Source organism: Pongo abelii, chromosome 2 (genome assembly GCF_028885655.2).
Source record: "Pongo abelii isolate AG06213 chromosome 2, NHGRI_mPonAbe1-v2.0_pri, whole genome shotgun sequence".
Lineage (NCBI taxonomy): Eukaryota > Metazoa > Chordata > Mammalia > Primates > Hominidae > Pongo > Pongo abelii.
In genome coordinates this window covers 96,323,919-96,339,765 of record NC_085928.1, presented here as the reverse complement: position 1 = coordinate 96,339,765, position 15,847 = coordinate 96,323,919, and the positions used below count along the sequence as shown (strand labels likewise).

General features: G+C 48.5%; 1 protein-coding gene across 3 annotated transcripts in view; it reads left to right on the top strand.

The window, feature by feature from the left end:
* The first annotated feature begins 619 nt into the window (after nucleotides 1–619).
* The window catches only part of FLNB (filamin B), a 164,882-nt gene continuing 149,654 nt past the window's right edge, over nucleotides 620–15,847 (top strand). For 2 of the 3 annotated variants that reach the window (XM_063722023.1, XM_063722022.1), the window contains exon 1: nucleotides 637–1,090. In XM_063722023.1, the coding sequence (XP_063578093.1) occupies nucleotides 799–1,090 (292 nt within the window). In that variant the 5' untranslated portion in view covers nucleotides 637–798. Of the gene's footprint in view, nucleotides 1,091–15,847 lie in introns of all 3 variants that reach the window. The other variant, XM_063722021.1, reaches the window with a different exon arrangement.

Genomic DNA, 15,847 nt, shown 5'->3' with positions numbered 1-15,847 from the left:
GACCTGTGTGGGCCATTGAACCTACAGAACTGAAGGATAATACATTTGTGGGTGTATGTTTTCAAAGACACTAAGTTTTGGTAACTTGTTACAGCAGTAACTGTAAACTAAGACATGCAACAAGCCTTATTGTTCATTTTTACCACCACTACTGGGCTGTTGGTGATGGTGGATTTACATTTTTCTCTCCCATTAGGCTGTGAACTCCTTGAGGTTGTGCAATACGTTTGTCTGATTTACTACTGGTTGGCAGGCTCTGAGAAGAATGCCTGGTACACAGGTGGATCTCAATAAAAGCCCTTACTGAATTTTATTGAATCTATATGTGGATGAAGACCTCCGCCCCGCGCGCCCCTCCCGCAAGTCCCACTGCGGCCCGACCCATTCTGTCCAGCTCCCAGCCCCCGCGGGTCCCCCCACCCCGGGGCTGACCGGGTGATTTAGAGAGCCCTACGTCCTGCTGGGGTGGTGGGCTTCGAGCGCGGGTCCCAGGACGCAGTGGGGCGCAGTACCTGCGACAGGCGGCAGGAGGCGAGCGTGGCCCAGGAACTCCCGCGGGAGGGTCGGGACGGGACGGGGCGGGGCTTGGGGGCGGGGCGGCTCAGCGCGCAGGCGCGGGGCCAGGCGCCTTGCGCGGTCAGGGGCGGGCGGCCACAGAGCAGCACCGGCCGTGGCTCCGGTAGCAGCAAGTTCGAACCCCGCTCCCGCTCCGCTTCGGTTCTCGCTCCTTCGGCCCTTGGGCCTTCAAACACCAGTCCCCGGCAGCTCGTTGCGCATTGCGCTCTCCCCGCCACCAGGATGCCGGTAACCGAGAAGGATCTGGCGGAGGACGCGCCTTGGAAGAAGATCCAGCAGAACACGTTCACACGCTGGTGCAACGAGCACCTCAAGTGCGTGAACAAACGCATCGGCAACCTGCAGACCGACCTGAGCGACGGGCTGCGGCTCATCGCGCTGCTCGAGGTGCTCAGCCAGAAGCGCATGTACCGCAAGTACCATCAGCGGCCCACCTTTCGCCAGATGCAGCTCGAGAATGTGTCCGTGGCGCTCGAGTTCCTGGACCGTGAGAGCATCAAGCTCGTGTCCATCGGTGAGTTCTCTGGCCGGGCCCAGGCGCCCACTGTGGTGCCGACCCGCCCCCGCGCGTGCACCCCTGCGGAGGGCGAGGACTTCCCGCAGCGCGCCCCCACCTCGGAGATAAGGGGGAGTCGTCCCCAGGGGTGGGATATAGGGGGCCTAGACCCCCTCCCCGGTGTCCTCCCCTGGGATGGGACCTGTTGTGATCGCTCCCCGCCGTGCGCCCCAGCAGTGCACCTTTGGCTGGCTAAGGGTTGAGGGTTTGGGCTGGGGTCACAGGAGGAGAGGTGGAGTTGTTGCATTTCTCTGCACCTGGGGCGCCCCTATGGGAGCTAGGGGACTAGAAACCCTCGTTCGCTGTCCCCGGGGGCGGGCCCTAGGGTCAGATGCTCTGCGGAGCGCTCTCCCGGCTGCGCCCAGGTTGGTGCTCTCAGCCGCAGCTGAATGGGCGTTGGCTCGGAGGCCGGGCCGTGAGACCTGGGGAGGAACCGTTCTCTGCGCCTGGGGCCTCCCCGCCCAGGTGGAGACGGAGACCTGGTACCTTCCCTTGGTCGCTGGAATGGGTGTGGGCCCCGAGGTTGCAAGGGGAGGCGCGGGTGTGTGTCCTTGCTCTCTCTGCTCCCAGCTCAGCTCTGGCCGCGCGCCGCAGGTTGAACCCACTTCTTGCTGCCGAAGTTATAATTTAGGGATGGTGGTGGTAACAGTAATTGCTGTCTTGTAGGGAGCCCAACTAGCGTGCACTGTGTACCGTCAGCCTTCTAAGTTATCTCCGTCCCTACGCATCCTGCCACCTGGGGTGAGGCTAGACCCATTTTACAGATAAGGGGGTCCGGAGGGTTAATTGACCTGTCCAAGGTCAGCAAGTAGGGCCCAGCTGAGAATTGAAGGAAGTGGGCAACAGTTAGAAGGAGGCTTTGTTTTCCTCTCCCCTCCTAAACCTACACCAGGGTCTTCCTGAAAGGAGGTAGGGAATTGGTGTCTCTTGCTGGACTGGACCTTCTGGGCTGGGGAGGAAGAATAAGGATGAAGTCTCCCTTGTGGTCTGAGATAGTTGGGGGCTTCCCAGAGGGCCACAAGGCTGCTGAGAGTGTGGGCTGTGATGGTAGGAGTTGTGATGTGTGTGTGCATGTGGGTGTGTGTGCAGAGAATGTGTGTACACACATAGCATGTGTGTATAGCATGTGCATATGCAAAGAGTTTGCGTGTACACGGAATGGGTATGCAGAGTATGTATGCAGAGAATGTGTATCCACCTACATGTGTTTATGTGTGTGTGTATGTGGGTGGGTGGGTGTGGGTTGGGGCGAAGGAGGGTCCTGGGTCTGGATCTCTTCCTAAGGAGAACCAGGGACTGGCCCTGGCCTGTGATTTGGGTCTCTTCCTGAGGAAACCAGGTCACTATAGTGACCCTAGTGACAGGAAGAAAGGGAGATGGGTGTGGCTGCCAGGACTTTCTCCAGTGGAAAAGGGATTCCCTCTAGGCTGAACCTCCCCTAGGCCTTAGGGCCTCACCCTTCCCTTCCCCCACACCTGTCCTGGCAGGTAAGGCTGCTTCCTGTTTCCTGGGCCCAGATGGCAGCCGCACCACCCAGCTGATCTCCAGCAGCCCTCCCCCTCCCCAAGGGTGGCTTCCCTGCAGAAGAATCTGCATGGCACGCTGTTGTCTTCTTTCTGGGGTCCATCTCCTGTACTGGGGAGGGAGAACCTCAGAATCTCCCGGAATTCTTTACCATTCAGAAACCAGCTTCCCCTCTGAAGAATCCCAAGGCCCAGCTGGGCTCAATTTGGATCTGTTCTTTGTTTTAAAAATGTGTATTTATTTAATTAACTGAATAAAGAAACTTAAAGTAAACCAGAAGTATCCAGATACGACATAAAATCTTTAAAACAACAACAAAACCAAACCAAACCGCAGCACTAGCAAATCACAGACTGCTTGATCTACCTACTGTTTACAGAGGCAGCAGCTACTTCCAGCACTGTCTCTCATCAGTGCCCGGGGCTGTGGGTCTCATTCTAGATTTTGTCTACATTTTTTTACATGGTTCTCCTGATTCCCTGCTCCCCCTCCCCACCACCGCCCCACCCTGAGATGGAGCCTTGCTCTGTCTCCAGGCTGGAGTACAATGGTGCCATCTGCGCTCACTGCAACCTCCGCCTCCTGGGTTCAAGCGATTCTTCTGAGTAGCTAGAATTCTTCCTGAGTAGCTAGAATTACAGGCACATGCCAGCACGCCCGGCTAATTTTTGTATTCTTAGTAGAGGCGGGGTTTCACCATGTTGGCCAGGCTGGTCTCGAACTCGACCTCATGATATGCCCGCCTCGGCATCCCAAGTGCTGGGGTTACAGGCCTGAGCCACCACGCCCAGCCCGGTCCTCCTGATTTTTATTTTCGAATCCACTCAGGCCCTAGCTACTCCCATTGTCCCGACATTCCAGGGTTAGTTAGCTTCCCTTCCTCTGTGCTGGGCCTGTGGGCTGTTGGCAGCTTCTTCCTGTTCCTACCACAACTTGCATTCTATTTTTTTCCTTTTTAATGATTTCTTGGATCATATTCCCCAGAGTGACATTCCTGGGTTAAAGGGTGTGACCACATTTATGACTTGTATCATTGGCTGCCTAATTGCTCTCCCGAGAGATCTTGCAACAAACAGGTTTTCCAGCCTCTGGAGACCAGAGAGCCCTGGCAAGTGCCAGGACTGCTGTGGGGATAAAGCAGGAGGGTTCTTCCTTCAGCTCTTGAGGCTGTTTGGGTAATGGTCCTTCATCCTTCAAGGCAAAGTTACCTCCAGCTTGGACTAAGGTTCATATATTCACTGCTTAGGTTGCGTTACATTGTGCTGACAATGACACTAGCTTCAATTTGGGGGTACCTACTGGGTGTTAAGTGTGTTCTATTGATCACCCCATTGAATCTTCATGCTAATCACTGATTGACAGCAACTACTGCCCTATCTCTAATGATCTGCTTCTGCAAGTCACTTAGAGAGTTCAGGGCTTAACACTGTCCTGGGCATGTGTTGCTTAGAAAATGGCGCCTGTTAATTAAATAAGGTGCTGTCTCATAATTATCTCAAAAGTAATGCCAGGGCTGGATGCCGTGGCTCACGCCTGTAATCCCAGCACTTTAGGAGGCTAAGGTGGGTGGATCACCTGAGGTCAGGAGTTCGAGACCAGCCTGGACAACATGGTGAAACCCTATCTCTACTAAAAATAGAAAAATTAGCTGGGCATGGTGGTACACACCTGTAGTCCCAGCTACTCGGAAGGCTGAGGCAGGAGAATTGCTTGAACCCGGGAGGTGGAGGTTGCAGTGAGCCGAGGTCTTTGTGTAACTGCACTCCAGCCTGGGAGAGCGAGACCCTGACTCAAAAAAAAAAAAAAAAAGTCATGCCCGAATAGTTTGCACACCGAAGGGACGTTCAGAATCAGGGGAGAACAGCCTGGTTGTTTGTTCCTATTTGGTTGATCATACTCTTGCCATGGTTAGTATTATTATCTTTATTTAAAGATGGGAAACAGGAGTGAAGCCACTTGTGGAGGTGACCCAGCTAGCTAGTAAATGGTGTCTGAAACCCAGGTCTGCCCAGCTGTTGAATTGGAGCCTTAACTGACTTGCCTTCCAGTTTCAGAGATGAGTAAAATACAGCTTTTCTCTCCACATCAGAGGGTCCCTGCAACACTAGGTTTGCAAGTCTTAGGTGTTAGGGTGGTGGCTGGATACCCACACTCTGAACCTCTGACCTTGGACAAAATAGGGATGTCAGGGCCTTCCATGATTGGCAGGATGAATCCTCTGGGCTGTGATGAAGGTCTCACAAGTTGAGAGTCAGCCGGGAATTAAGTGGGATCAGTTTGCCTCTTGTGTTTTCCTCATTGTGTTTTGGTTGGTTGGTTGAGATTTCCTACTACCCAATGGATGATGTTTTATTCCATCGTCAGGGAAGGTATCATTGAATGAATACAGGGTTTTGTATGCTTTGGATAAGGCCAGACAGTTGTAGAGTCATTAGAATTGTGTACATGCCTCCAGCTCTGAGATAGGTGGTGGTTCAACAGCTGCCGGGGAACTCTGGCTTTTCTGCCTAGAATTCACTGAAAGACAACCCTGGCTATTGATTCACATTTGTGGTTCATTGTAAAGTAGGCCCTAGGCGCCATCCAAAAGTTGAAAATTTCCTTACGTTTCTTGTTATGTGGTGGGCAGTTCATAGTGAGGACTCAGTGTCTTTAATTCCAGCTGTTTGCCAGGAGTTGGCAGTTTTATTTACTTGTTTTTCCAAAAACCTTTCTGACATGGGGCAGTCCACCCAGCTGGGAGGAAACGAGGTCTCTCAGCCCAAGAATGATGATCAAGGCCTAGAAGTTTGGGTGGTGTGTTTTGTTTTGGGCCTTTAGAGAAAGGAATTGTTTCCTTTTCAGAGGATGTAGTCTAACCCTAAAGTTTACTTGACTGACTTGCACCAGGCCAGCGCCAGAGCAGGCAGGGTGCGTGTTCCCAAGACTTCGGGTCACTAGGCAGTTTCCAGGGTGGCGGGTCACTGGTCCAGTCAGCTCCTTTTCTTTCCTCTCCCTTTTGTGCTACTACTACCAAAATAATTTCCAAATAACTTTAAGTTCTGCTCTTTCTTGCACGTCTAGCAGATGCCAGCGTGTCTTTTGGGTAGTACAGAGAGTGCTTAAAAAGTAGCAAAGTTGGCCGGGCGTGGTGGCTCATGCTTGTAATCCCAGCACCCTGGGAGGCCGAGGTGGGTGGATCACCTGAGGTCCGGAGTTTGAGACCAGCCTGACCAACATGGAGAAACCGCATCTCTACTAAAAATACAAAATTAGATGGCCGTGGTGGTGCATGCCTGTAATCCCAGCTACGCAGGAGGCTGAGGCAGGACAATAGCTTGAACCCAAGAGGCGGAGGCTGTGTTGAGCTGAGATCACGCCATTGCACTCCAGCTTGGGCAACAGGAGCAAAACTCCATCTCAAAAAAAAGTGGCAAAGTAGCATGCTTTGTCAGAATTATTAATAACATGTTGTGGGCCATGTACAAGGTGGCACATTAGCATTCAATGTCACTCGTGTAGTAGTTAAGAGCAAGGATTCTTGGTTCAAATCCCGCTTGCCACTAAGTAGCTGTTAAGAAACTTCTGTGCCTTGGTTTTCTTATCACTAAAATGGGGATAATAACTACCTCCTTAAAAGGCTGTTATGCAGATTAAACAAGTTAATAATTTTTAAAGTGCTTGGCACAGTTTATGGTACATAGTAAGTGCTCTGTGAATGCCTGTTAATTAAATAAGGCACTGTTTAATAATCTCAAAAGTCATGCCGGAAAGGTTTGCACACTGAAAGAGCATTTGAAATCAGCGCGCTCTGGGGAGAACAGCTTGGTTGGCTAAGGTTGATCCTACTTGCTAAAATACGGCTATGGACTGCCTAGAGGTTGTCGCCTCCTTGAAAGGGGCTGCCCCCTGCTATGTTACAGCTGCCTCCAGGGCCCATTCACACCAGCTTTGTTTCCAAGCTGGACAGGGAGCTCCAGGTGTCTGGTCATTCCAACCTCCCACCCTGTACAGGAATCTCTGGTCCAAATCACTTCCAGATGTTGGTTGGGCCTCTGTGGAGTTCTCCCAGCAACGGCGGAGCCAGCATGCCAGTCGGCAGCCGCCTTCGTTCTTGGAGAGTCTGAGCTAAAGGAGGGCTTTGATTTGGAGCCAAATTGTGTCTCTTGGGTCCTGGTTTTGTGCTGTGAGGCAGGTACCATGGAGTGGGCTGCTGGCTTAGTTGAGTATGGCTGCCCTGCTCCTTGAGGGAGCAGATACTCAGGGCCTAGAGCCTTTAGGCCCTGCCTTCAGTGGCTCCATGGTCAGGGTGCCAGTCACCTTGCTTTTTCTTTTTTTTTGAGGTGGAGTCTTGCAACCTCTGTCTCCTGGGGTCAAGCAATTCTCCTGCCTCAACCTCCTGAGTAGCTGGGATTACAGGCGTGCGCCGCCACCGTGTCTGGCTAATTTTTGTATTTCTAGTAGAGATGAGGTTTCACCTTGTTGGTCAGGCTGGTCTCGAACTCCCAACCTCGTGATCCTCCTGCCTCGGCCTCCAAAAGTGCTGGGATTACAGGCGTCAGCCACCGGGCTCAGCCAACTTTGCTACATCAGTTTCTAGGTAGCACATCCTAGGCAAAACTAGATGTAGCCTAACGATTCAGGGCCTCGGTCTGAAGCTAGACTGTCTGGATTCTAATCCGCACTCTGCCTGATACCAGCTGTGCAACTCTAGTCCACTGCTTTAACTTTTCTGTGCCTGCTTCCCTGTCTATAAAATGCAAGAGCAAAATAGTTGCTATCTTAGAGTTGCTGGGAGCATTATATTTGATTAGGTTAAGTTGTAGCACAGTGTTGTCATTATCACTATGAATATTGTGCTTTTGGACCCAAGTCCAGGACTTTGTCTTGTCTTCTGTCTATTCTCTGGCCAGTCCAGATATTTTTGGAACCCTATTGCCGTCATCTGGTGTGTTAACTGTTACCTTTTTCCAAGTTCAGAACCTCTGATGAAGATGTCTCCCAAGATCCTTTCTTCCTTTCCTCATTCAACAAATATATGAAAGCCCATCTCTAAACCAGGCCATGTGCTGGGTGCTAGGACAACAGGAATGAGAGGATCATGTCCTTTGCTTGCCTCAGATACTGCTCAGAGGAGAAGAGACAAGCAAGCAGGGAGAACCATGCAGAGGAGAGCTGCTCAAACCTTCAGGCCCATGCTCATCACCTGGGGACTTTGTTAAAAATGCAGGTCTGATTGAGTAGGTGCTGGGGTGTAGGCTGGGATTCTGCGTTTCCAGTCAGCTTCAGATCCTGCTGTCTGTGGACCACACTGTAAGTAGCAAGGATCTAGGTGCCAAGCCCTCTGAAAAGAAGGAGCACCTAACCCTAGGCTGGGTATGGGTAATCTAGAAGGTTCCCTGGAGGAAGGGACCTTTCAGCTAAGACCTAAAGCGTGACTAGAATTAGGCAGGCAAACACATTTAGCACAGGAGCAGACGAGTGTATCAGTTGAGAGGTCTTGATGCTCAGGTCAGAGGGGCAGTGTGGGGGGGGCGCAGGGCTGGCTTACCAAGGGCTTTCTGAAACTGGAGGCTGCCTATGGGGTATGCTCCTTGAGTTTGTTTGTTTGTTTATTTTTTTGAGTTGGAGTTTCACTCTTGTTGCCTAGGCTGGAGTGCAGTACAGTGGCATGATCTCGGCTCACTGCAGCCTCCATCTCCTGGGTTCAAGAGATTCTCCTGCCTGAGCCTCCCAAGTAGCTGGGATTATAGGCATGTGCACACCTGGCTAATTTTGTATTTTTAGTAGATATGGGGTTTCACCATGTTGGTCAGGCTGGCCTCGAACTCCTGACCTCAGGTGATCCACCCGCCTGGACTCCCAAAGTGCTGGTATTACAGGTGTAAGCCACCGCATCTAGCCCCTTGTTTAGTGTAGGGTAGTAAACCCAGCCAAAAGGGGTCATTTATCTCAGGGGTCTCACCTGTTGCTCCAGTCATTCCTATTAGCAGAAAGTTTTGTATGTGCCCCTTCCTCATATATATATATATATTTTTTTTATATATTTATTTATATATATTTATAAGCTATAAACATATTCTACTGTCAATTTGTATATTAAACATTAGTAAAGCTTAGTTTCTTTTTAGATGACAAATCCAAATATAAAATCTGTTTTTTTCCTGGCTCTAACGGATTATCTTATGTGCCCTTGGAGTGGACATACCTCTTTTGGAGGCTCCTGTGAAGGTTTGTGTTTCTACATTTAGTTTTTTTCTTTTTTCCATATTCTTGTTATTCTGCTTTTAATTTTCATCTTCGAGTATTCTAAATTAAGGAGCTGGATCTGTAATTATAACACCTTCCCCCAACAATAAGTTTAACTAATGAAAACATTCAATGGAATGAGCCATTTTAATCTAAATGGGGCTATTTCCTGCTTTTATAATGATTACAATTGCTTTTCATGACATTCTACTAGAAGCCATCTTACATTACTGTTGTAAATCTAGTTATTCATTAAACGGGCACAGTAATCCCTAAGTTAGCTCAGGTTATTGTATAATAAACAACAATACTTTCTTCTTCAGGAGCTTGAGAAGTGATCTTGTATTTTTAAGGTGTCTAACTCACTTTTCATAGGAAACTGAGTCCATGTACTGGGAAGAAAGCTTTTTGGGGAAAATGATTAGAAAACCAAATGGGTGTCTTTATGACTAAAGTGATGAACCAGTAGGTGAGAGTAGGTATAGATGGTACAGAGGACGGAATTACTGGGTATTTTAATCAGGCCCACTTAGTATCACAATTTATTATTCTATTTTATTTTTATTATTTTTTTTTGAGATGGAGTTTCGCTGTTGTCATCCAGGCTGGAGTGCAGTGGCTCTATCTCAGCTCACTGCAACCTCCGCCTCCCGGGTTCAAGAGATTCTCCTGCCTCAGCCTCCCAAGTAGCTGGGATTACAGGCATGCACCATCACACCTGGATAATTTTTTTTGTATTTTTAGTAGAGATGAGGGGTCTCCATGTTGGTCAGGCTGGTCTCGAACTCCCGACCTCAGGTGATCCGCCCGCTTTGGCCTCTCAAAGTGCTGGGATTACAGGTGTGAGCCATCGCGCCTGGCCAGTATCAGGATTTATTCTGTGGGAGGGGAGGAGGACAAAGAAAAATACTGAGCTATGTTTGAAGCTCCTGCCCTCTAAGGGCCTTAGAGCAGCTGACTTAAATGTGTTCCTTTGATAAACTGTAGATGGTTATTGTAACTCTTCTGCAAACTGTTTATTTTTAAAAACAATTTGATGAGATTTTACTTATGCCCATTGTTTGAGTACAGCATTTACCAAAGAACACTTTTGGCCAGATCCCATGCAGTAGAATGCCCTTGGCCAAAATTTTCTTGTACTATAAGCAAAGAAGCAGTTTGGTTTTTCACTTAGCCAAGACTGCCTATCAGACTGAGTTATTGTGACAAAGCCGCTGACTCTCTCCCTTTCTCCATTATCAAAATCTGGCTTTTCTAAGCAGCGCATGTAAAAAGCTTGGCAAGGAGGACCCTTGTCCTCCTACATATTATTCTTTGGCTCTTCTTGGTACCAAGAATACATACAAATAATGCCGGCTGTGTACTGAATGTTGAGGTGTGCACTGTTGAGGATATTCATCCTCTAATATAACATCTAGTATTTCTCACAACTTCCATCTGCTGAGCATTGGTCTATCTTACTTATACTACTTCTAATCCTCATGAACTCTGCAAAACTAGTGGCTTTACATCTATGAGAAAAGAAAAGAACTTTTATCGGAAGAAGGCGAGTCCTTTTAAAGTATCAGGCCTGGAAAGACATTAAATGAGACAGCGAACACATTCTGCTACCCTCTTTGAGCTATGTATTCATTGACTTTTTTTTTTTTTTTGAGGCAGAGTTTTGCTTTGTCACCAGGCTGGAGTGTAGTGGTGCAATCTTGGCTCACTGCAACCTCCGCCTCCGGGGTTCAAGTGATTCTCATGCCACAGCCTCCTGAGTAACTGGGATTACAGGTGCCTGCCACCTTGCCTGGCTAATTTGGTATTTTTATTTTTATTTATTTATTTATTTATTTTAAGACAGGGTCTCACTGTCACCCAGGCTGGAGTACAGTGGCGCTATCTTGGCTCACTGCAACCTCTGCCTCCCGGGTTCCAGCGATTCTCCCGCCCCAACCTCTCCAGTAGCTGGGATTACAGGCACCTGGCACCACAGCCGTTAATTTTTTGTATTTTTAGTAGAAACGGGGTTTCAGCATGTTGGCCAGGCTGGTCTTGAACTCCCGACCTCAGGTAATCCGCCCGCTTTGGCCTCCCAAAGTGCTCGGATTACGAGTGTGAGCCACTGTGCCCCGCCTATGTATTCATTTCTTAAAATTGGTTGCTGGCTAGGTGCGGTGGTACATGCCTGTCCTATAATTGCAGCACTTTGGAAGGCTGAGGCTGGAGGATCTTTTGAGGCCAGGAGTTTAAGACCAGCCTGGGTGAGATCGCATCTCTACAAAAAAAAAAAAAATTATCTGGATGCAGTGGCACAAGCCTGCATAGTCGTAGCTACTTGGGAGGCTGAGTTGGGAGGATAGCTTGAGCCCAGGAGTTTGAGTCTGCAGTGAGTTATGATTGCGTCACTGCACTCTAGCCTGGGCGACAGAGTGAGACCCGTTTCTAAAACAAGGCAATTGCTATTGTCAAAATTAGCTATAAATTAATCTAATAATGCTGCACGCAGTGCCATAATCCACACCCTATAGCTTAACGATGGATGGCCAACCACTAATCAATGCTATTTCTGTAAGCCAATGAGAATTCCTGATAAAAAACTTTGTATCAGCCCACTCCCTGTCTGTCCCCTCTTTTGCTTTTAGAAACCTGCTTGCAACAAAGGCCAGACAGAGCTCATATCCAAGGTTACTTGGGCCTGAGTCTTTCAGGCAGCTGTCTTCACTTTGGCTCAAGTAAACTCTTTAATAGTTTAAATTTTAAGCCTCAGCCTCTTTCTTTTAGGTTGACATCTGTTTCCATTTTACAGATGAGAAAACTGAGGCTCAGCTCTGCCTCACTTTACAGGTCAGGCTTAATCCTTGCCTGCATCATGCTGTAAAGGATTTTTGTATCAAAGCTGAGTTTGACACTCTGTAAAGTAAAATAGATATATTGTAGTGAGAGGGTGTAGAAGAGACTGTTTTCTGATTCTGTGGATTTTTTTTCTTCTTGTTTTGCTTTGCTCCAAACTTCACTCGTTTGCGCTTGATTCATGTGAAACTGAAATTTCGTTCTACAAAACAAAACTTTTTGGGGGTTACTTGCCATATCTTTTCCCACACCGCGGAGCTCTGACTGGGACCTTTTCCAGTTTTTGGAGACATTGCTCCAGTTCTTTCCCTGCCTTTGGTTTCCAGGGGGCAGTAATATCACCTCAGGTGTAGAGAGTAGGGACCAGCTAACGGTTTCTTTGGAGGAGGTGGGCAGGGCTTTTGTTTATGAGGTCTAGAAACCAGAAGTGAGGAAGGAGGTGTCCCTGGAACTCCCCCTGGCTGCAGGGCTCACAGCACACACCATGACACCACAGGATGTGTGTGTGTGTGTGTGTGTGTGTGTGTTGGGGGGAGTGTTGTTGAGAGCCAACTATGCCAGGAGATCCTTGGTGACAGCGGACATAGGCACAGTTGTGCTCTGTCAGGAATGAGTTCACCCATGCCCTTTTCTTCTGCTACTTTGTTTAACTGGTGGGAGGGTGTGCTGGGTTGTGTTTGCTGGTGAGCCCAGCAACTGCACCCTTCTTTCCAGGCCTAGCACCCGGCCTTTATCAGTCTCATGGCCCTGGCACAAGTGGGCAGCCTGCTTCCAATCCAAGCAGGCGGCTTTCCGCTCATCTGCAGGTAGCCTCGTGGGCAGACCTCTTGGTGTGCGCCGCAGCACGAAGTCGTGTGAGCCAGAGCTGAACTTGTGATCCCCACGGGCGTCTCCTGAGGCGCACCTCTCCTGAGAGAGAAAGCTGAGCCCATTCAGGGCTCAGCCTCCCCAGCCGTTGCAGGGCTGGCTTGCTGAAAGGTCTGGGTGTTAACACAGCACTCCTGTTCTCTCTCTCTGAAGGCCCTTTATGCTGGCATGAATTCCTTTTCTCATAGAGATCTGAAAGCTCTTTTGACTAAATGGGTCACCTTTCTGAGTATTTTCATAAGGCTGTCAGCCTTTACCATGCCAGACAACTTTTCTGGAATTTCCTTTCCAGAAAAAAAAAAAAAAAGGCTACTAAAGAGGTTGGAGTTATTTGGAGTGCAGGGTGGAATTTTGGCATTCGAGCTGTAGGGAAACGGGTGGGGATTTGTGGCAGGCACTATGTAAATTTGCCGCAGCCCATAAATTCAGACTTTAAGGTGAAAAACAGCAAGCAGCAGTCAGCTTTCCTTCAACAGGCAGGAGCGGTGCTACCTTCCGCCTGTGCTGAGTGTGACTGAGGAAGAGGCAGGCCTCCTAGGGAGGCCCGGGCAGGAAAAGTTTCTTGGTGGCTAAAATAGGATTTCTCAGTTTCCCCCGTGTCCCAAGAAAATAAGTTCTTATCATGCTTGTGCCACACTTCTTGTGCGTATCACCCTGGTTTCCCTGCACCTCCTTGAAGTGGTTTATCAGATTCCAGGGACACAAGAATGGTTTGGCATCTACAGCCTATTGTGGGAGCAGGGGCCCAGCCTGGTGCTTCTTGCCCAGGAACAAACTGATTGTTCCCTTGGTGTGGGGTAAAGCAGGCCAGAGTATGGGACCAGGCCCTGCCTCCCAGGGGACCTGAGGTGCAAGGCCTTTGAGCTGAGACCCTAAAAGGCCTTTGTGAGTCTGTAGTGCTATCAGTTGAGCAGAGTTCGGGGTTCTGTTTACAAGATACCCTCTCAGCAGAGGCAGGGGTACCTGCTGGAAGACCAGGGATGTGCTGCCACTGGGATGGGGGCCCTTGGTGGAGCTTCCAGCCATCCAGGGGCAGAACCCGGAATGTGTTCTGAGTGAGGTGCCTTGGCAGAGTTGGCTTGAAAGCACCTGGGCAGTGGCTTGTCACATTCCTTATCTCCACCAAAGGAGGCAAGCTAGCACCTGGGGGATGGCTCTCCTGTTAGGGAGTCCTTTACAGGAAGTGATCCAGGTGTCACATTACACTTCCTGCAGGTGTGCACCTCTTACCTAATTGTCTCTGCTATCCTTTTTTCTCAGCACTCTTGTCTGACATCCATGGGGAGTCACACCCAAAGTTGGGCATGAGGTCCTCTCCTGGGCACCCAACACCTTGTTTTTTTTTTTTTTTGTTTTTTTTTTTTTTTTTTGGAGACAGAGTCTTGCTCTGTCACCCAGGCTAGAGTGCAGTGGTGCCATCACAGCTCACTGCAGCCTCGACCTCCTTGGCTCAAGTGATGCTCCCACCTCAGCCTCCCACGTAGTCAGAATTACAGGCACACACACCAATATGCCTGGCTAATTTTGTATTTTTTGTAGAGATTCGGTTTGCTATGTTGCCCAGGCTGGTCTTGAACTCCTGGGCTCAAGCAATCTGCCTGCCTCAGCCTCCCAAAGTGTGGGGATTACAGGCATGAGCCACTGCGCTTGGCCACACTGCCCTCTTACTGAGCTGTATTGGTGTTCTAAATGGCCTTCTTACTCTCCCACGGGTCGTCAGTGCTCCAGGGGCAGGCGCTGTGTCTCTTGTTTACCTCTGTGGCTCTGAGCTTGGCACTTAATAGGAATTTAATACATAACTTGTTAAATAAACAGTCTCTAGCATAATAGCTTGAGTATTAAGTCTGGTACATTGACTTATTTGCAATTCAGAAAATGCAAAACAGTGCTTCTTTGCTGCCTTTACTGAAGTGGGAATTATATGTAGTAGACAACTGGGTCTGGGGTCCCAGTGGAACACTTTGTTTTTTGGACTGTGATGCTGAACTTAAAGGACTCAGCAGTTCATGTTCATTCTCTGGACACCTGTGATTTGCTTCAACAACTGTTAGAGAACAAGGCCTTTTCTAGGTGAAGCTCAGAAAATGAATTTAACAGGAAATTACTGAAAGTCGCAATCATAGTAACAGTTTCATTCGTTATAGTGAATATAGAGAGAGCCCATACTAAGTACCAGGCATTGTGATAAACGCTTCTTACTAATAGCTATACGAAACATCATTGCAATTCTGAGAAGTAGTTATTGTTGTAATTCCCGTTATGCAGATGAGAAAACTGAGGCACACCCAGATTTGCCAATGAGTGTGTGGTTATTACTCAGATCTTTGTCTGAGATTTTAATCTTCATATTTTACTGCTTTCCCAAGGAAAGCCATCAGCTCAGCATGTCTTTGAAATTTGCTTCTTTTTTTTTTGAGACAGAGTCTTGCTCTGTCTCCCAGGCTGGAGTACAGTGGCGCAATCTTGGCTCACTTGCAACCTCCACCTCCTGGGTTCAAGCAATTCTCTTGCCTCAGCCTCCCGAGTAGCTGGGAATACAGGTGCATGCCACCACGCCTGGCTATTTTGTATTTTTAGTAGAGACGGGGTTTCACCATGTTGGCCAGCCTGGTCCCGAGCTCCTGACCTCGAGATCCACCCACCTCGGCCTCCTAAAGTGCTGGGATCAGGCTTGAGCCACCGAACTCGGCCTTTTTTTTTTTTTGAAATGATGTCTAGTATAATAATAATAATAATAATAATAATAATAATAATAATAAAATAAAAAAATAAAAAAAATGAGGTCTCCTTTTGTTGCCCAAACTGCAATCTTGGCTTACTGCAACTTCTGCCTCCTGGGTTCAAGTGATTCTCCTGCCTCAGCCTCCCGAGTAGCTGGGACTATAGGCGCGTGCCACCATGCCCGGCTAATTTTTGTATTTTTATAGAGACAGGCCAAGCTTGTCTTGAACTCCTGACGTCAAGTGATCCACCTGCCTGCTCCTCCCAAAGTGCTGGGATTACAGGAGTGAGCCACTGCGTTCGGCCTGAAATTCAATTCTAATAAATTTTTATTGGAGCATTAAAAAGTTACATCTGTAGTTCTTACTCTTTGCAAAAAATTGCAAGAACACAGAAAAATATAAAGAAAAAAACATCACCTGTGAAGAATTTTAATGAATCTTTTTCTACTTTTAGGGAATTTTGTTTACAGCTGCCTTTTAATCAGAATAGGGAAGAAAGAGATTCCTTTCTTAGGAAAAATGTGACTGTGGACTGGAA